Consider the following 16,873-nt stretch of genomic DNA (forward strand, 5'->3'; position numbering starts at 1 on the left):
GGAGGTAGAAGAGCAAAATAAAGACAATGGATTTCAAGAAGGCAGACTTTAGCAAACTCAGGGAGCTGGTACGTAAGAGCCCATCGGAAGCAAGTCTAAGGGGAAAAACAATAGAAGACAGTTAGCAGTTTTTCAAAGAGACATTATTTAGGGCACAAGAAGAAACTATCCATCTGCGTAGGAAAGATAGGAAGTATGGCAAGAGATCACCCTGGCTTCACCAGGAGATCTGCGATGATCTAAAAATAAAAAAAGAGTTCTACAAAAAATGGAAACTAGGTTAAATTACAAAGGATGAATATAAACAAATAACACAAGTATGTTGAGACAAAATTAGAAAGGCCGAGGCACAAAATGAGATCAAACTAGCTAGAAACAAAAGGATAACAAGAAAAAACATTCTACAAATACATTAGAAGCAAGAGGAAGACCAAGGACGGGGTAGGCCTCTTACTCAATGAGGGGAGAAAAATAATAACAGAAAATGTGGAAATGGCAGAGTGCTTAATGACTTCTTTGTTTCGGTTTTCACCAAGAAAGTTGGTGGTGATTGGACATCTAATGTAGTGAATGCCAGTGAAAATGAGGTAGGATCAGAAGAGGCTAAAATAGGGAAAGAACAAGTTAAAAATTACTTGGACAAATTAGATGTCTTCAAGTCACCAGGGCCTGATGAAATGCATCCTAGAATACTCAAGGAGCTGACTGGGGAGATATCTGATGAATTAGTGAATATCTTTGAGAAGTCATGGAAGACAAGAGAGATTCCAGGAGACCGGAAAAGGGCAAATATAGTGCCAATCTATAAAAAGGGAAATAAGGACAACTCATGGAATTACAGACCAGTCAGCTTAACTTCTGTACCCAGAAAGATAATGGAGCAAATAATTAAGCAATCAATTTACAAACACTTAGAAGATAATAAGGTAATAAGTAACTGTAAGCATGGATTTGTCAAAAACAAATTGTGTCAAACCCACCTGATAGCTTTCTTTGACAGGCTAACAAGCCTTGTGGATAGGGTGTGGAAGCAGTAGATGTGGTATATCTTGACGTTAGTAAAGCTTTTGATACTGTCTTGCATGATCTTCTCACAAATAAACTAGGGAAATGCAACCTAGATGGAGCTACTATAAGGTGGGTGCAAAACTGGTTGGGAAACTATTCCCAGAGAATAGTTATCAGTGGTTCACAGTCATGCTGGAAAGGTGTATCAAGTGGGGTCCCACAGGGATCAGTTATGGGTCCAGTTTGTTCAATATCTTCATCAATGATTTTAAGAGCAGGTTAGACAAACACTTGTCAGGAATGGTCTAGATAATTAGTCCTGCCATGAGTGCAGGGGATTGGACTAGATGACCTCTCGAGGTCCCTTCCAATTCTATGATTGTTCAGCCATGATGCCACATCATCAGATAAAGATACAAGACTGAAGTTTTAACTGATCCTGGTGCATCCATGAATATGATGGACAAAGTGTGTCTAAAGCCATATCACATAAACCACATAAATCACATATCACATAAACCGTTTTTACAACTGACAGCAGTAAAAGTATGTGCCTATGGAAATCCAGATGCACTGATAACTTGTGGTGTATTCTCAGTTTATTTTGATTTAAGATAGGTCTGTTACCAGTTCAGTGTACCTGGTGACTAATGTCACAGATACACTGATTAGTTATGCCATAGCAAGTGCATGAGGACTGATTCAGATGATCCAAATGGTGCAGCCTAACAGCTAAATTAACTCCTCCAGTCTTATAAGGACATGCTCAAACAAATAGGAAATTTGAAGGGAAGCAAATAAAAATTACACTTTGATGACATGGTTCAGCTCGCATCTCTACCATACAGATGTATTATTTTCCATGTCATAAAACTAATGGAAGAAGAATTAGCACACCTGGAAGATCTTGACATCCGTGAGCAAGTGGAAGGCCCCCACAGCAGGGGTCTCCCCTACAGTAGTGGCCCAGAAAACAAAGCGACCAGGTAAAATCTGAATTTGTGTGGATATGTTTACTCAATTGAGCTATCAAGCATGAGTGACACATCAGCCACACTATAGGTGACACTATTGCAGATCTGAAGGGAGCAACTCGAGCTCCACCCTGAGTCAAGGTACATAACAACCTTCATGACACACGTGGGTCTACACCACTATAAATGACTCAGTTTTGGCATTTCTTCAGCTGCAGAAATATTTCAAAACACCGTATGTGAGGTACTAGCTGGAATCTCTGGAGTTCTTAACGTGAGTGATGACATTAGTATTTGGCACTGCATCTGAAGAGCACGACACTCAACTAGCAGCTGTTTTTGAATGACTGCAGGAGCAGAATTTCATGTTAAACCCAAACAAATGTGAGTACAATAAACCCACATTCGAATGTTTGGATATACAATCTCCAAAGATGGCATCTCAGTGTATCCTAAGAAAGTGGACATTTCTCATGCCACACTGCCAGAAACCCCACTGAAGTTCATAGCCTACTAGGGCTTGCAAATTACTGTGGCAGATTTATTCCAAGCTTAGCAACTATCATGCAGCTTCTGAGAGATTTAACCAGGAAAGATCAAATATGGGTTTGATCAGATGAACATCAAAATGCATTTGAGAAATTAGCGAAATCCCTTATGTGTGATATAGTCATGTCATATTTTTATTCCACAAAAATAACTGAACTTTTAGTAGATGCCAGATCTGTTGAATTAGGAGCAGTCCTCACACAGGTTGACCAATGTAGTTAAATTTACACCATTGCTAATGCCAGCATGGCTCTTTCACTCTTTGAACAACAGTACTCTCTAACTGTAGAAAGAGAAGTTCTTGCTGTAGCATGGGGATGTTCCCGTTGTCATTTAGACATTTATGCTGTATGCTGTGTTTCTACAGACTTAAACCAGTGATCTGTGGAATCTTACTGTAAAACTACATACAGCATCTGCACGATTCATTCCAGAAGCTCCTAATCAGTTAGGACACAACGCCAACCTTACCAATTCTTTCTGAGTGCACAGCTAATCCTTGAAGAAGGCAATACCCAAACACCAAAAAAGTTAGTTGGCATTATTAATATTCCAATGCAGTTGCTCTGATTAGTTTGGCAAATGTTGCTTTATGTTCGATTTCAACTGAACTCATATTTTTTCACTATAAAGAAACCAGCTCAGTCTTGTTTTCTTAATGGATAGACTGCAGTATGGGACTTGTAAGAGACTTTATTTACATTTCTAGCTGAACAACATATTTTAGATACCTTTAATGGGAAGAATTGATTTTTCTCTTTACAAAAGGGACTTAATCAATTTTGCTTCTGGAAATGTTTTATTCAACAATAGCTGAGTTTCCTTGTGTACAAAACCATCAAAGCAGAGACTTATTAGTACAGAGAAGTTTTATGTGCTTATGTAAAAATGCAGGTTTTACTAGTGAAATGGAAGCTGACTGATTTTTTGAAATATTAAGAGTTTATCATAATACAAACAGAAAACTTAATCATGAGTTCACTGCAAGCTTTAGCTAGACATGATTTGTAGAGTCCTGCAAATCTGCAGATAGCTGTGGACTATGTTCGCAGATCGTGGATCGGATGCGGATACAAATTTTGTATCCGCGCAGGGCTCTAATGATTTGGGCTGATGCTAGGAAGTGTTTGCTGCTGCACATGCTCTGAAAACTGAAGACTTGAATACAAATTGCAACTACTTGCAGTTCTTCTTCAATTCAGGTATTTTAGGGGCATCTTACGATACTCTTTCATAGACTACTGGAGTAGTACTTGGGAGGCCTGGATTCTATTCCTGACTGAGCCACTGGCCTACTTGGTGACCATGGGCAAATCCCTTCACCTTTCTGTGCCTCATTTTCCCCATCTATAAAATAGGAATAATGATATTTGCTTCCTTTGTAAAGCATTTTGAGATCTACTGGTGAAAAGGGCTCTATAAGAGCTAGGAGTTACTATTTATGCTACCCTGATATTTATGCCGCTTCCTGAGTAGTCCCCTACATTCCAATGGGAGTACTCACAGAGTAAAGTACTACTCATTGTAACGGTGGCAGAAACTGGACCATAGACTTTGGAAAATACTTTGGGTCAGACTGCAATTCCCTCACTCAGTTTGGTGAGCAATTTCTCAGATGTGTAGCCCAGCCAACTTCAGTTCAGTTCAGTGGAACTGCTCAGAATAGTTATGCTAAGTAGCATCTTTAAAGGTGGAAGAATCTTCCCAGAAGTGAGCAGAAAATTATATGCACCTTTGCAGATTCACGGTATTAAAAATTTTAATTGTATTTTTCCAATCTTCACATTGAAAAATCTAATAAAAATGTGCATTATTTGACTGTGTCCAGAAAAAAAGTATCACATTTATATATTTGTAAAAAAAATAATAATATTAACCAGATTCTTTTCAAAGACAAGACTTCTGTCTTGCCTTTTTTTATTAAAAGGATGCAAATTAATAACATCCACTGTTTCAGACAGGAATAAGAGATGGCTCACATCACTGCAGTCTGCAGTGTTTCCGACCTTGGAGCACTTATGCCCAGAAAATAAAGAGTTCCATTTATTAGCATACATTATGAGAAGTCCTTCAAATATAAAAAGGAGACCAGAGTTAGATGAACAGCCCTTTAAGAGCAGTAGAAGTGAACTTAGTATTTGTTTCTCGCTAAAAAGCTTTCTAGGTCTTTAAGCTGATGGATTGTCATATCTGTAAATACACCGACTTCCTTAATGCTTAATTGCCACAGGATGTACAAAATGGGCTAAATGTAACCCTATAGTGCCATTCTCCTGAGGTCAGAGTTACACCAGGGATTAATGTTATGGTGTCTATTGCAGTAGTAGCCAGGAACCCCAGTCAAGGACCACGGTCCCATCATTTTATGGGTTGAGTTGGAACCTAGTTGTGGGTTGAGTTAAAACCTAATTGAGATTGATAGGTGTGAACTCAGCCTTCAACTAATGTACCTGTAAGGATAAACACCTACCCAAGACAAAAGGAGTATGTGAACCCACCCAGAAGCTTTTGCAGAGTATTGTTTTGGGTAGGTCGGGGGCGGGGGGGGAAGGGATGGGGGTGCAGAATATACAAAAACTGGGAGAGTGACAGCTGGAAGGAGCAGCTGAAAGCGCGGTCTAGAAGAAACCTGGGGAAAGGTTTTTGGGTCAAGGGTGCAGGCTGATAAGAGTGTTCTTGGGGCTATGAGCAAAAGAAGCTGTTTGCTGCTATTTGATACCTTCTTCATTCAGAGAAACAGGACTTTGCATTCTTTGTCAGTAAATAAAACTACACCAAAGAATTATTTATCACCAATTTCTACTCCCAACTGGAAATTCCTCAGGGCTCCAAACTTTGACTAACCACTTGCGTGAAAAAGGGGAAACAATACAAACAAGTAACAAAGACAGTCCCTGCTCCAATTTGAATCTAAATCAAGAAGTGGCACTCCTATTTGTTTTTTTTGGTAGAGTAAAAGCTGCAGGATAGGGCCCTACAATCATGCCTGGGCAAGCCATACAAATTATTGGAAGCAATGTTACAAGGCATGACCCACGTTACATGTCAGTGTGCTTCTGTTTGTGCTGGGCTTAAGTGTCTTTCGCTTCCAGTGAAATCACAGACATAACTCCCATTGACTTGAGTAGTGTGGGATCATGCCTTAAATAGAGGTGTGAAGGAATAATGTTACTGAACATAATCCTTTTAACCAGATGTGTTTGGCAGCATAGAGAGAAAATAAACACTATTATATGCAGTTTCAGCAAAGGGAAGAAACAACAGCAAAGACAAAAGATTAATGTTACAATTTTTTTTATTTTACAGCTGTACAGAACACTATTACTGTTATAATAAGGCATCAGATGCACTATTGAAAAGCTCACAATAACTGTAACATTGTCTTTAGCAGTTCAAAATGCAGATTGACAAAATTAAATCAGTTACTTTCCTGTTTGGTAAACACTGGTTATTACAGACAGTTTTTGAAAAGATCATCAAGATTAAAAACTGTAAACATATTAAAAACAGCAACAACCCAACAGAGATTCCTAGGAGAGATTTTAAAATTAGTTCTTCTGTCTGTAGAGGATGGCAGTGAGACGGTAAAGCTGGTTGTCTGTGGAAAAACAGGTAGGTTACCAAAACTTACAATGGAACTAAGGATCATTTTGTGTTAGTCCTTTCTTTGGTGATAGTCTAAGGGGTGGAGGGAAGAGGGGTTATTCAGTTTCCAAATGTTTCCAATTTGTTACAAGTCTGTAATTGATGGGCTAAAAAACCAGCAAGAGACTGTTTTAATGGCCATTTAATGTTTTAATGAGTTCTGTGTTAATTGCCTTTTAGACTTTCAAGGTTAGATCGTGGTCTGGACCACACACCCACGCAGGGAACTAGGGGAAAGAAAGAATTTCTTAATGCCTTAAACAGGCTACTTGGATCTGGGCATGCAGGAGTAAGCAGGTAGGTGGGGAGTAACTTGGACTAGGCAGAGTCTTGGCTCCACTCTGTAGCTGGCCAGGACAGCTGAGGTGTCACGAGGTGAAGCAGGGGAGCAGGCATCATAATTTCTTGCTGGTATAGGCCAAGAGTAAATTATTACCCATACTATAGCTGGGTGGTGATTGCTGGACATACTATACAAGCTCACCCTGGACACATATTTAGGCGGCGAGCCCACAATGAAGTCCGTGCTTCACTTTTGTTGCTAAATTAAAGCTAGCTCAAGTATGGCTACGTGCGCTGCAGTCACACCTCTAACTGCAGGGTCGACATACCCTTAGAATGAGGAGGCAGCAAGGAGGGTATTGTCTGAGTCCAGTCCTTCCCAAATTTACCAATACCCTTTGATCCAGCCCTAACCAATTTGGCCCTCAGGAAAAGTGCCAGATTTACATTCCTGAAGAACAAAGTTTTCTGTCAATCCCTACATTAGGTACAGCATGGGCAACAAGAGAGCAAGCTTCCCCCATGCTGCGTCATCAGTGTGCTTCAAATCAGACCAGGAGAAATCCCTTCTGTCTGTAATGAGGTGGTAATTCAATCTCCTCTCCCAGCCAATCCTTGGACCCTCTGCTGAATCTGCCTGTATGGGTGCCAATTGTGGTGGCTATTTTTGTGATGTGAACATTTGTCTACTGGGAACTGTTGGGTCACTACCATACTGTACTGTACTAGAACTAGAGATCTAGAAATGACAGACTTCATTTATATCATCACCAACCCCCGCCAGCCTATCTACTCTCAAAGTATCTCAATATGGGGTCATAGGAAAGTCTGGATAGTTTTGTTTCCTACCTCCCCCTGCATTTCCTTCTCGGGAAGCCTCCCCTCCTCTTTATACAGTAACACCAAAGCAAAAAAAAACCAAAAACACATGGGTTATATTATTTCTCCCAATTGCGTGCATACCGAGACCGTTTTGTTGGCTTCTCTTTGCCTAAAACATTCATGGAAAACCCGTGGGTTCATTTTAAAATAATTCACTCATGATCTGTGAAACGCTTTTACAAAGTGTCAGAAAACGTCTCACTTAATAACATGCTGACAATGAAGGGAGTGTTTTCTTTTCTAGTGCTAATAATCTGCAGTAAGGCCTGCCACGGTCTTACAAAAATGTGTGATCTTTACAGCCTCAAAAATTGCTGATCTTTTTCAGATCCTCCTGCCGTTATAATATAAATTTTAAAATATCCATCCAAGCTCAAAATTTACAGCTTCTGTTTTAGACTTTTTAACTGTAAGACTGAAAAGTCAGAGTGCAGCACTTCCAGTTGGACTCCTCTCCAGTCTAAGGGCTCTCATCAGACTCAGTGTGACATACTACATTGGCTAGCATCAGTGGGCAAAACAGGTTTCTTCACCCTATCAACATCTATGGACAAATAACAGTAGAAGAAAGCTGGATAGGCTCTACTTGCTCAGGCTTCTTGGTAAGGGCCACATCATGTCCCCAGAAGCTCACTCAGCACATAAGGGGGAGTAGTAATCCTCCACCCATCACCCCTGTGAGGCTTCACTGGCCCTCAGGTCTGGGCACATAGGGGTAAGTGAGCCCACACTACTCCCATGGCCATCCCAAAGCAGCAGGGCAGGGGCAGACAGAATGCTGCACCTCCAACTATCACTGTGAGTCAGCACTGTTTGGGTAGTTATCTGCTACTGGTATGGGTTAGTAGCAGATTGGAGCAAGGGGTGAGCAGGGGAAGAATCCTCCTTCTATGTCTTATAATTCTCAGTGACTCCATTTACCATTCTGCCCGATTCCAATGGGCCAAAACAGCTTCATGTAAGGAGAGTTATTTTTTATTTTAGAAAATTAATCCTGATAAGAACTGGATTAATGATGGCACATCCACGTGGCTGTAGGAGTGCAAGCTCCTCAAATACACACACTCCTCCCTTTGTGCATTCATTACAATTGCGTTATATCTGCTCCCATAAGTGCCAAGCAATGAACTAGGAATAAGTCTACACTGCATGCTAAGTATGGGTCTGTGGGACATAGGCTTGTTGACTCAGTGCGTCCAAGCCCATATTTGAGCATCCAAGCTGCATTGTAAACCTGGATTTACAGTTAGACTGGGTCTCATAGCTGTGCTAGTGCATTCAGACAGCACTACGCAGAACTTCTGACTCAGGCTTGACATGTGTCCACACTGCAAAATGACAGGACTTGGATCTGAGTCACAGTGGGACTCAGGCACTTACCTACCTCCTACAAGGGTCCTAGGACTGGCATCCTGATATTTGCTGATCAAAGCCAGACAGATTTGGGGGCTTGAGTCGGAGTCGGGGTTAGTGTACGAGCTAAGATCAAGTGTAGACACACCTTAGAAGGGCAGTCTGCATGGCTTGAGACTTGAAATGCCACCTCTCTACAGGGCCAACATTAAAGCACCGGCACAACACGACATTCCTTACAGATACGCAGTATGCAAACAGCGGAAGACAGGAATGTATTCTACTCCTTCTGGGTGCTACATCAGTGGACACCTTGGAAATTCAAATAGATTCCTTAGGCTGTCCAAATCTATTAGCTGCATAAATGCTGACCCATTTGTATGAGGGGAATCCCAGAGCAAGCACATATGACTCTCTGAACCACAAAGGAGTGAATGCCCAACACAAGTCTGGCATTTATCTTATGAAGTGATCAGCCAGAGGGAAAGGCATAATAGGCCATTCAGTGTTTTCCCCTCATTATGCCCTCCTGATGCCCACCAAAACAGAGGTGCGAAGGAACGGATTTGCATACCTTTCGTATTGAATTAAAACCTCCTTCCAGTCACATGGAACAGCATTAAAAGAAAGACCATAGAAGACAAGCTGATCCACAGACATACTTATTCAGAGCCTGGGAAGGCCCATTAACAGAGCCCAGTTCAAGTGTATTTTCCCCCTTTCCTGCTTTGCATCACAAACTGTTGTCAATCTGCTTATAAGAGCACCTTGTGTTTCAAAGCAGATATTTACTCTGAACATGCTCTGCAAAGACAGTGTGGGTTACTCTCCATGTGAGAGCAAAGGGTTGCATTCATGATCGTCACTAGTCATGCAAGGCTGAGAATTGACAGCCTGTTGGCCAGACTGAGGTGACAAAGTAAAATCTTAGACTCCAGAATCAGAAAAGGAGGGGCTGATTCTCTGTTACCCTGAACCGGTGGAGGGCAGACTGAGTAGTTTAGTGAACAGCATGTGGAATGGGACTTAGGAGACCAGCATTCAATTTCCAGCCCTGTCCCTGGTTTTCTGGGTGACCTTGAGCAAATCAAGTCAATGCCCTGTGCCTCAGTTTCCCCATCGGTAAAATAGGGACAATGATATTGCCCTCCTCTGTAAAGCACACTAAGATCTAGGGAGGAAGAGCTCTATAAGAGCTAGGTATTATTACAGTCACTTACACCAGTGCAAAATCACAAAGTGCAAGGCAGTGGAGAATCAGGCCCAAGAACTAGCATTCAGAGTGTTGCCAGCTCTCTGATTATTTTGTCAGGAGTCTCATGCTATTTGGTGTTTTTCTTCCTGCCCTAGCTCCTGGAGTCAAGTGTTTTCATGAGAATCTCCACTTTCACTCAAAAAAGAAAGTAAGTTTCTGTTCCTCATGGCTGCGGAGAGAAGCTTGAAAATGTGACTTGAAGGCACCCTAAAGGCTCAAATCCTAGAAGGCAAATAAGATGCTCAATTTTTAAATTAATTTCATGATTTGGGGGAGGGGGGGTTGATTCATGATTTTTTAATGCTTGGGGCAGACAATACTGTGGCAGTCAAGCTATGAATGTCTATTAAAATTCCATGGCCAAAATGTCAGGGACAGTGCGAACAGATCCCTTAGCCGCTCTTTGGTCTTGCCAGTGGATCAGCTCATACCTAACCAATGTATATTAAGAAATCATATTACTGACCAACAACATTTTTCATTTCCCCCCCTCAAAACAAAAGTTACAAAAACACATCTGTTTTAGCATTCCATTGAAGATGTCAGACAGCCAAGTAAATTCCCTCAGCATTTAATCATTGGTCATTGTGCTACACAGACTTCGCTGATAACATCACCTTTCTTTGCCCAGCTACTACACTGCATGAAGTCAGTGCCAGGCAGTCTGACTGCTAGGTATCTAATCTTTATTTTCTGACAATTATTTATAGAAGTCTATATTTTTAAAAAAGCAAGTAGTTTGCTGATTGGTGGAGCACAGAATGCTACTGTTGTGACCCATGGAGAACGCAGCCCCTTTTTCTTTTTTTCACTGGTTGTGAAAGGTGCAGAGTTGGCAGCCTTAGTAGATTAAAATCTATTTTTCAAGGGGACACAGGCAGCCTCAGCACAAGCACAGCCCTGCAACTTGCCTCAAACCGCTGTTGCAAGAGAGGTTTCCATCTTGATCCTCTTTCGATCTTTGGCTTCTTTGAGATTCCCAACAAGGAGGTCAATTGGTGTCAATTTATGGCAGTTTTTCTATCCCGACATCTGTCCATTGGGAACTAGACTTATTTCACAAAGGCCACAAAAAGCCATCACAAGTTATCTATTTTCAGTCACTGCTGATCTAGAGTGAAACTGAACTGCTGACGTAGAAGTGAAAGGCCCTTTTTATCCTATTACGCATGCCCCGAGCTATTCACTCCCCTGCGCCACACCCATACTTCACCTTTTTAATAATCAACGCTGATTCACTTGGAGATAATTGAATGTTTGTGAATTGGAAGGTGGAGAATTCTAAATTAGACATCTGTATTTTCAATGAATACATGATAAACTACTGGTATTTTCTAGGCTTTCATGTCAGGAAAAAAAGGGGTCAGTTTAAAAAAGAAAGTATAAGAGACTGTCACCCTTAATTGCTGGGATTAAATGCCAGACTTGGTCTCTCCCTTAATATATTACCAATCAGACTGTTAATAATCCTCATGTAGGCTGTAATAATTAACAGCTTTCAAATGTGGCAGGATGGTAGTGTTTTGTATTGGGGTACTAAGAAATTAAATAGGGGAAAATGTTTTAAAAACAGGATAAAGGAGATTTGGGGACCCTGGTTATCACAAATTTATTTTTATTCAGTGGTTTAAATAAGAAAGTGTCATTGATATTGATTACATTATCCCTAGCAGGTTTCCCCTAAAAAACAAACCTCCATATAATGCAAACATTCAGTTACAGAATTTAAGGAAAGACATTTATTGCCAGGCAATTAAACTGCATTACTACCTATCTTTAGCTGTATTTGTTTTATTTACTAGAACATATTTTCCTGTAGAAATAGTGCCTTAAAAATCACGACCGTGCTAATTATCTATGGCAAATGCATCTTCTTCTACTAATGATAACTCTAGTGTATTATCATTTGTGCTGGATTTCATTCTAAAATTGAAAGAACCATACAGCTTTGCAGATTCCTGGGAGGATGCAAATCTATTCCTCCTGTACAGCTCCCCTTTCCACATAGACATCATTAATAAACTGGACAGCACCACACCCCCCAGAGTTAAGAGACACAGCCCAGCGATCACACACCTATCCAAGTGAGCCCCGATTCTAGCGCTCTCATTCTCCAGTCGCTCCATCTCCCTGGCTGCTACAGTGTTAGGATCCACAGTCACATCTCTGGGCACCACATAGGAAATAATAACTAGCAAAATCCCACTAACCAGGAACAAGATGGCACTAATGAACCCATAGTCTATAGATGTCCCTGAAGCAGCTTCTGATCCAGTATCATCTTCCTCAGAGATCAGGGAGGTAGGATCATGAGCCCAATCGTGTGGGATCTCTGTACAGGAGCTATGCTGGGCAGGGGGAACCTGGCAGCAACTCTTCACAGGAGAAGGGGCATTTCTCATATGCTCCAGATTGACATTTTCATCCCTATAAGTAAATGATGTCTCCAGTTCCTGAGCACAGCAGCAGGCTCTCTTCTTTTCGGCTTCCTCTTCTCCATCCAAGTGAGCTGGCTGGATGCTGCTTGATGCTGCCGCACGCTGCCAGGAGAAGGAGGGGGTAGGAGTGGAGGAAAGGGGTGCCTGGGTGGAACCTGCTGTGGCTGCCCTTTGTATAGACTTGCAGTGCCTATCACAGCAGAGAGCTGCCACCGCAGCTGCTGTTCTTGCCCCCATATCGTCCCCATCACTCTGCTGTTCATAGGGAGGGGCTTGCAAACTCCAGTCCACATTGTTGCACAGATCTGATCGCCTACCCTTCTTGGCGAGGTACAGAAGCTCCATACAAGCCATCAGAACTCCTCTCTAGCAAGCCACAGCTTCTAACCTAAGCCATGCTTCAGGAACCTCTGTCAATAATACAATCAAGCGTTATCACGGTACATGAGCTGTTGCCTCAAAGCAATCTTCTATCCTCTAACCAGTATTTTGCTAGGGATATGGCTTGTTTCAGCTGCTAAATGATTAAACAAATTCCCTCTGACATGTATTTCTTTTCAGTCTGCAAGGGGAAAAATAAACACATCTCATGATGCATTAAGAAACCTATAGGAAAGTAACAAACATCATACATTATTCTTCCTCTCACAACTGTTCCAGGGAAAATAGCAAATGCGATTGTTTTAATCAAGCATTTAAAACTGCAATCCTCTTGCAGATCCAAAATCTATTAGGGACTCTAATCAACCTTTGACACCAATATCCAATTAAGGCAATAAGCCATCTAAAATAAAAAGGATAATCATAGTTACCACCTATAAAAATGTAAGAGCACAGAGTTATTTTATTTATAAAAAGCAAACAACTTATTTTCTTTTCTTTTTAAAGGAAGCCTAAATTTGCATTCACAGAGTAATTAGAAAGATACAGGCAAATCCCATGTAGCTCAGTAATCCACGATCTATATTCTCTGGTGGAAATCTGATAATCTCAGGGGGAAAGCAGTGCTTTCCTATAGCAGATCTCCAGTTTGATTAAGAGCATTTGGAATGAGATTATGCTTCAAAGACTGATGACTCAGAGACGGATGTTACTTCTCCATCTACAATTAATTAATTATAAAAAGAAAGAAAAACTTGAAGCCAGATGCCCTGTTTGTTAAAGAAATTTCTGCTACAGACTAAATACATGTAGGTTTTTTTAAAAAAATCTCTACTGGACAGTGCTCAATCATGGGACTTTGCACTGTCCAAGCAGGAATCTGCTGAGTTATAAAACGCAAGCTACATAATCACACAGAGTATTTGGATTTAAGTATATTTGGTGACACAACTGATCAAGGGCTAAAACGCATCTTTTTAGATGTACTGTCCTTTAGGGTTTTAACTGCCAAGTGCAGACATGATAACCCAGCCCCATTGCACAGGCAGCAGCTCATCTTCCCTGCAGAATGCCCATATTCCCGGCGCACATACCTCTCTCTTACGTTTGCATCCATTTGGCAGATGATTGTTGCATTTCCTAGGCTGCTCTATGAAAGTCTAATAGAGAAGCACTTGTAGCCAGCCACGCTCCATCGTCCTGCTGCCTCTGCCGGAGGCTGGGGAGGGGGGTGGGAGAAGAGGCGAGAGCGAGCCGGCTGGGAGGGGCACCCAAGCTGCCTTCTGGGAGATGTAGTCTTAATAAAAAGGGACTATTCTGTCTGCCTGCAGTGAGGCAAGAAAGAGGGCGAGGGAATGGGTTCTGTTCAATTTAAACCACGCAGTAGCCATTTACTCAGTCCTCCCTGTTTAAGTAACAACAGCAATGAGTCACTTTTTCCACTTTTCCGCTCCAAAATGTTCCTCTAGGTTTCAGTGTGGGCTGGGGGGTCTCCTGCTTATCCAATAATATCCCTGTGGGTAGCAGTATTACCAAACCCAAGCACTCAACAATCGTGAGTCAGGCCACCAAATTGTATGAGACTGAAAAATCATGAGATTAAAAATAATAAATGTTGGGTTCCTTTTGGGTTTTGAGCCCTTGGGGTTCATGTTTCAAGCTTTTCTCCACAGCCAAGAGGGCTAGAAAGAACTCCCGGAGCTGAGACATTAAGAAAAATAGCAAATATCATAGGACTCATGATAAAATCGCAAGAGTTAGTGACGCTCTGACAGACATGGTCACCTCTTGGTTACACACTCCATGTATCAGGGTAAAAGACAGTCCCACCCATCATGACTGCCCCATCATGCTCCAACCTGTGTTGCTGGTATGGACAAATAATATATTATTATTCCCTGGAGCAAGAGGGGAAACCGGGAGGGAATCATGCCTTTCTGAGGCACAATTCCTTCTCTGAGTCACTTCTGATTCAGTGCATCACCACCACTCTATGCACAGGTTATATGGCAAAGCTGCAGTCCAACCTTTATGTTGTTTCTGGTTCCCACTTTGGTGGCTGTGGCTAGTAAAGAGTTAACAGAATTTTAAAAAAAGAATATAAATTATTGTTGTGAAAGATCTGAGGTGTGGAGGTGGAAAGCAGAATGCATAGCAACACATAGTCTGCACACACAAATACAGCTGGTTAAAAGATTAATCAAGCAAGGATGGGAATTAAGTAACATTTGTCACACAGAAAGGACAACATGGAGTAAGAGATGGGACCAATGGACTGGACATATAATGAGACTTATGATGGTAGCACAATAATAGCCTGGATAAAAAAAAAATCTGCTTTAAAGAGATAACTAGGCCTGGCTGTAGGAATCTACTACTGCATCCGAATGCAATAGACTGACAACAGAGAGGACTGGATTCTCCATTCTGGCCAAACAGTGCTCAGTAGAGATGGAATGTATACATGATTTAAAGCCTCCTGTGCGGCTCTCATAGTCTCAGCAGTGGTCATTGCCTGACCATCCCTGGTGCAAATCAGAACAACCTATGCTCCGCTGTGTGGTGTATTGAAAATTTAGATTTGTAAGGGGTTTCCTGGTCCAGCTTGCAGGCTAGGGAGCTCCATGAGCTGAGTCTTTCAGCAGTCAGGCTGGTGAATTTTGCCTCTATGCTTGAGGGAGCAGTCAGCTGTGTCATCCTCTGTTTACGGGCTCTTGTGTGTTATCAGTCTGAATTATAAAAAAAATAAAGTAGTGCTACTGTTGTATTTGTGTGTGAGGAACACATGTGAATCGCTCACAGTCAGTGGTAACAATGAACTCTCTTATTTTGTTTTTGTCACTAACAGGAACTGCCCCCTAGCAAGGAGGAAGCTGAACTGAACCCTGATCGATTCCCTTCCTCTCTAGATAACAACTCATGGTTACTAACAGCAGTGCCCCTGGTGAATGCAGAATGGGGGAGGCAGTTGCTATCCTGGGGCGCAGGGATCCGGCTGTGCAGTAGCATCCGAGGGCTGGTAGTACTGAAATGAACCCCTAGCAGCCCAACACCACAGGGGGAGGGATGGGGGAAGAGGGAACCTGTGCTGCTGTTGATGCTAGGCAGGGGGTGCCTGGTCCCTGCGCACCTGCCTGCTCTGGCCTGCAATGGCAACTCCCTCCTAGGGACCCTGGGGGGAGGGGAGAAGGTCTGTATGTAGAGCAGAGAGGGGAAAACCCTAAAATCCCTTCCCACAGCACATGGTCCCACCACTGGGTGCCTGCAGTGTTGGAAGTTTTGTCCCTCTGTATGAATATATAAAATCACTGCCTGCTACTCTTAATTTCCCACTTCAAACCATTTATGCATAACAATCTAACCCTCAAGTGCCCATTTCATTTCAAGTGACCGTGTCCCACATGTTACCCTGTATGCTTAACAATCCGTCCCAACTTGTATTTAGCTCAGACACTCTGCTTCCTTCCCTAGAACTGAAGAAGAGCGCTGGGTAACTAGAAATCTTGTATCCTCACCTACCTTATCTCTCTCATATCCTGGGACCAACATGGCTACAACAGTGCAAACATGTACTACTGAAATGTCACTAAAAATGCAATACACTTTTTTATTGGCTGTTACCACTCAAGACAGAGATCTTGGAAACATTGTGGATAGTTCTCTGAAAACATCCACTCAATGTGCAGCGGCAGTCAAAAAAGCAAACAATGCTGGGAATCATTAGGAAAGGGATAGATAAAAAGATAGAAAATATCATATTGCCTCTATATAAATCCCTGGTATGCCCACATCTTGAATACTGTGTGCAGATCTGGTTGCCCCATCTCAAAAAAGATATATTGGAATTGGAAAAGATACAGGAAAGGGCAACAAAAATTATTAGGGGTATGGAACAGCTTCCATATGAGGAGAGATTATTAAGACTGAGACTGTCCAGCTTGGAAAATAGATGACTAAGGGTGGGATATGATAGAGGTCTATGAAATCATGACTGGTGTATAGAAAGTAAATAAGGAAGTATTAATTACTCCTTCTCATAACACAAGAATTAGGGGTTACCAAATTAAATTAGTAGGCAGCAGGTTTAAAACAAACAAAATAAAGTA

At 41.8% G+C, this 16,873-nt stretch overlaps 1 protein-coding gene across 4 annotated transcripts; it reads right to left on the reverse strand.

Moving 5' to 3' along the window:
- Positions 1–11,546: 11,546 nt before the first annotated feature.
- TMEM74 (transmembrane protein 74) lies at positions 11,547–14,017 on the reverse strand. 4 transcript variants are annotated; one of them, XM_039521600.1, is made up of 2 exons: positions 13,873–14,017; positions 11,547–12,948 (listed from the first exon to the last, which is right to left on the reverse strand). In XM_039521600.1, the coding sequence occupies exon 2, from the start codon at positions 12,738–12,740 to the stop codon at positions 11,796–11,798; it is 945 nt and encodes a 314-aa protein (XP_039377534.1). In that variant the 5' UTR covers positions 12,741–12,948; positions 13,873–14,017; the 3' UTR covers positions 11,547–11,795. The 4 variants fall into 4 exon arrangements, with proteins under 4 accessions (XP_039377534.1, XP_039377533.1, XP_039377535.1 ...); XM_039521599.1 differs by having other exon boundaries at positions 13,862–14,011; XM_039521601.1 differs by having other exon boundaries at positions 11,547–12,796; positions 13,862–14,003.
- Between the last annotated feature and the right edge of the window lie 2,856 nt (positions 14,018–16,873).

Source organism: Mauremys reevesii, linkage group 2 (genome assembly GCF_016161935.1).
Source record: "Mauremys reevesii isolate NIE-2019 linkage group 2, ASM1616193v1, whole genome shotgun sequence".
Classification (NCBI taxonomy): Eukaryota; Metazoa; Chordata; order Testudines; family Geoemydidae; genus Mauremys; species Mauremys reevesii.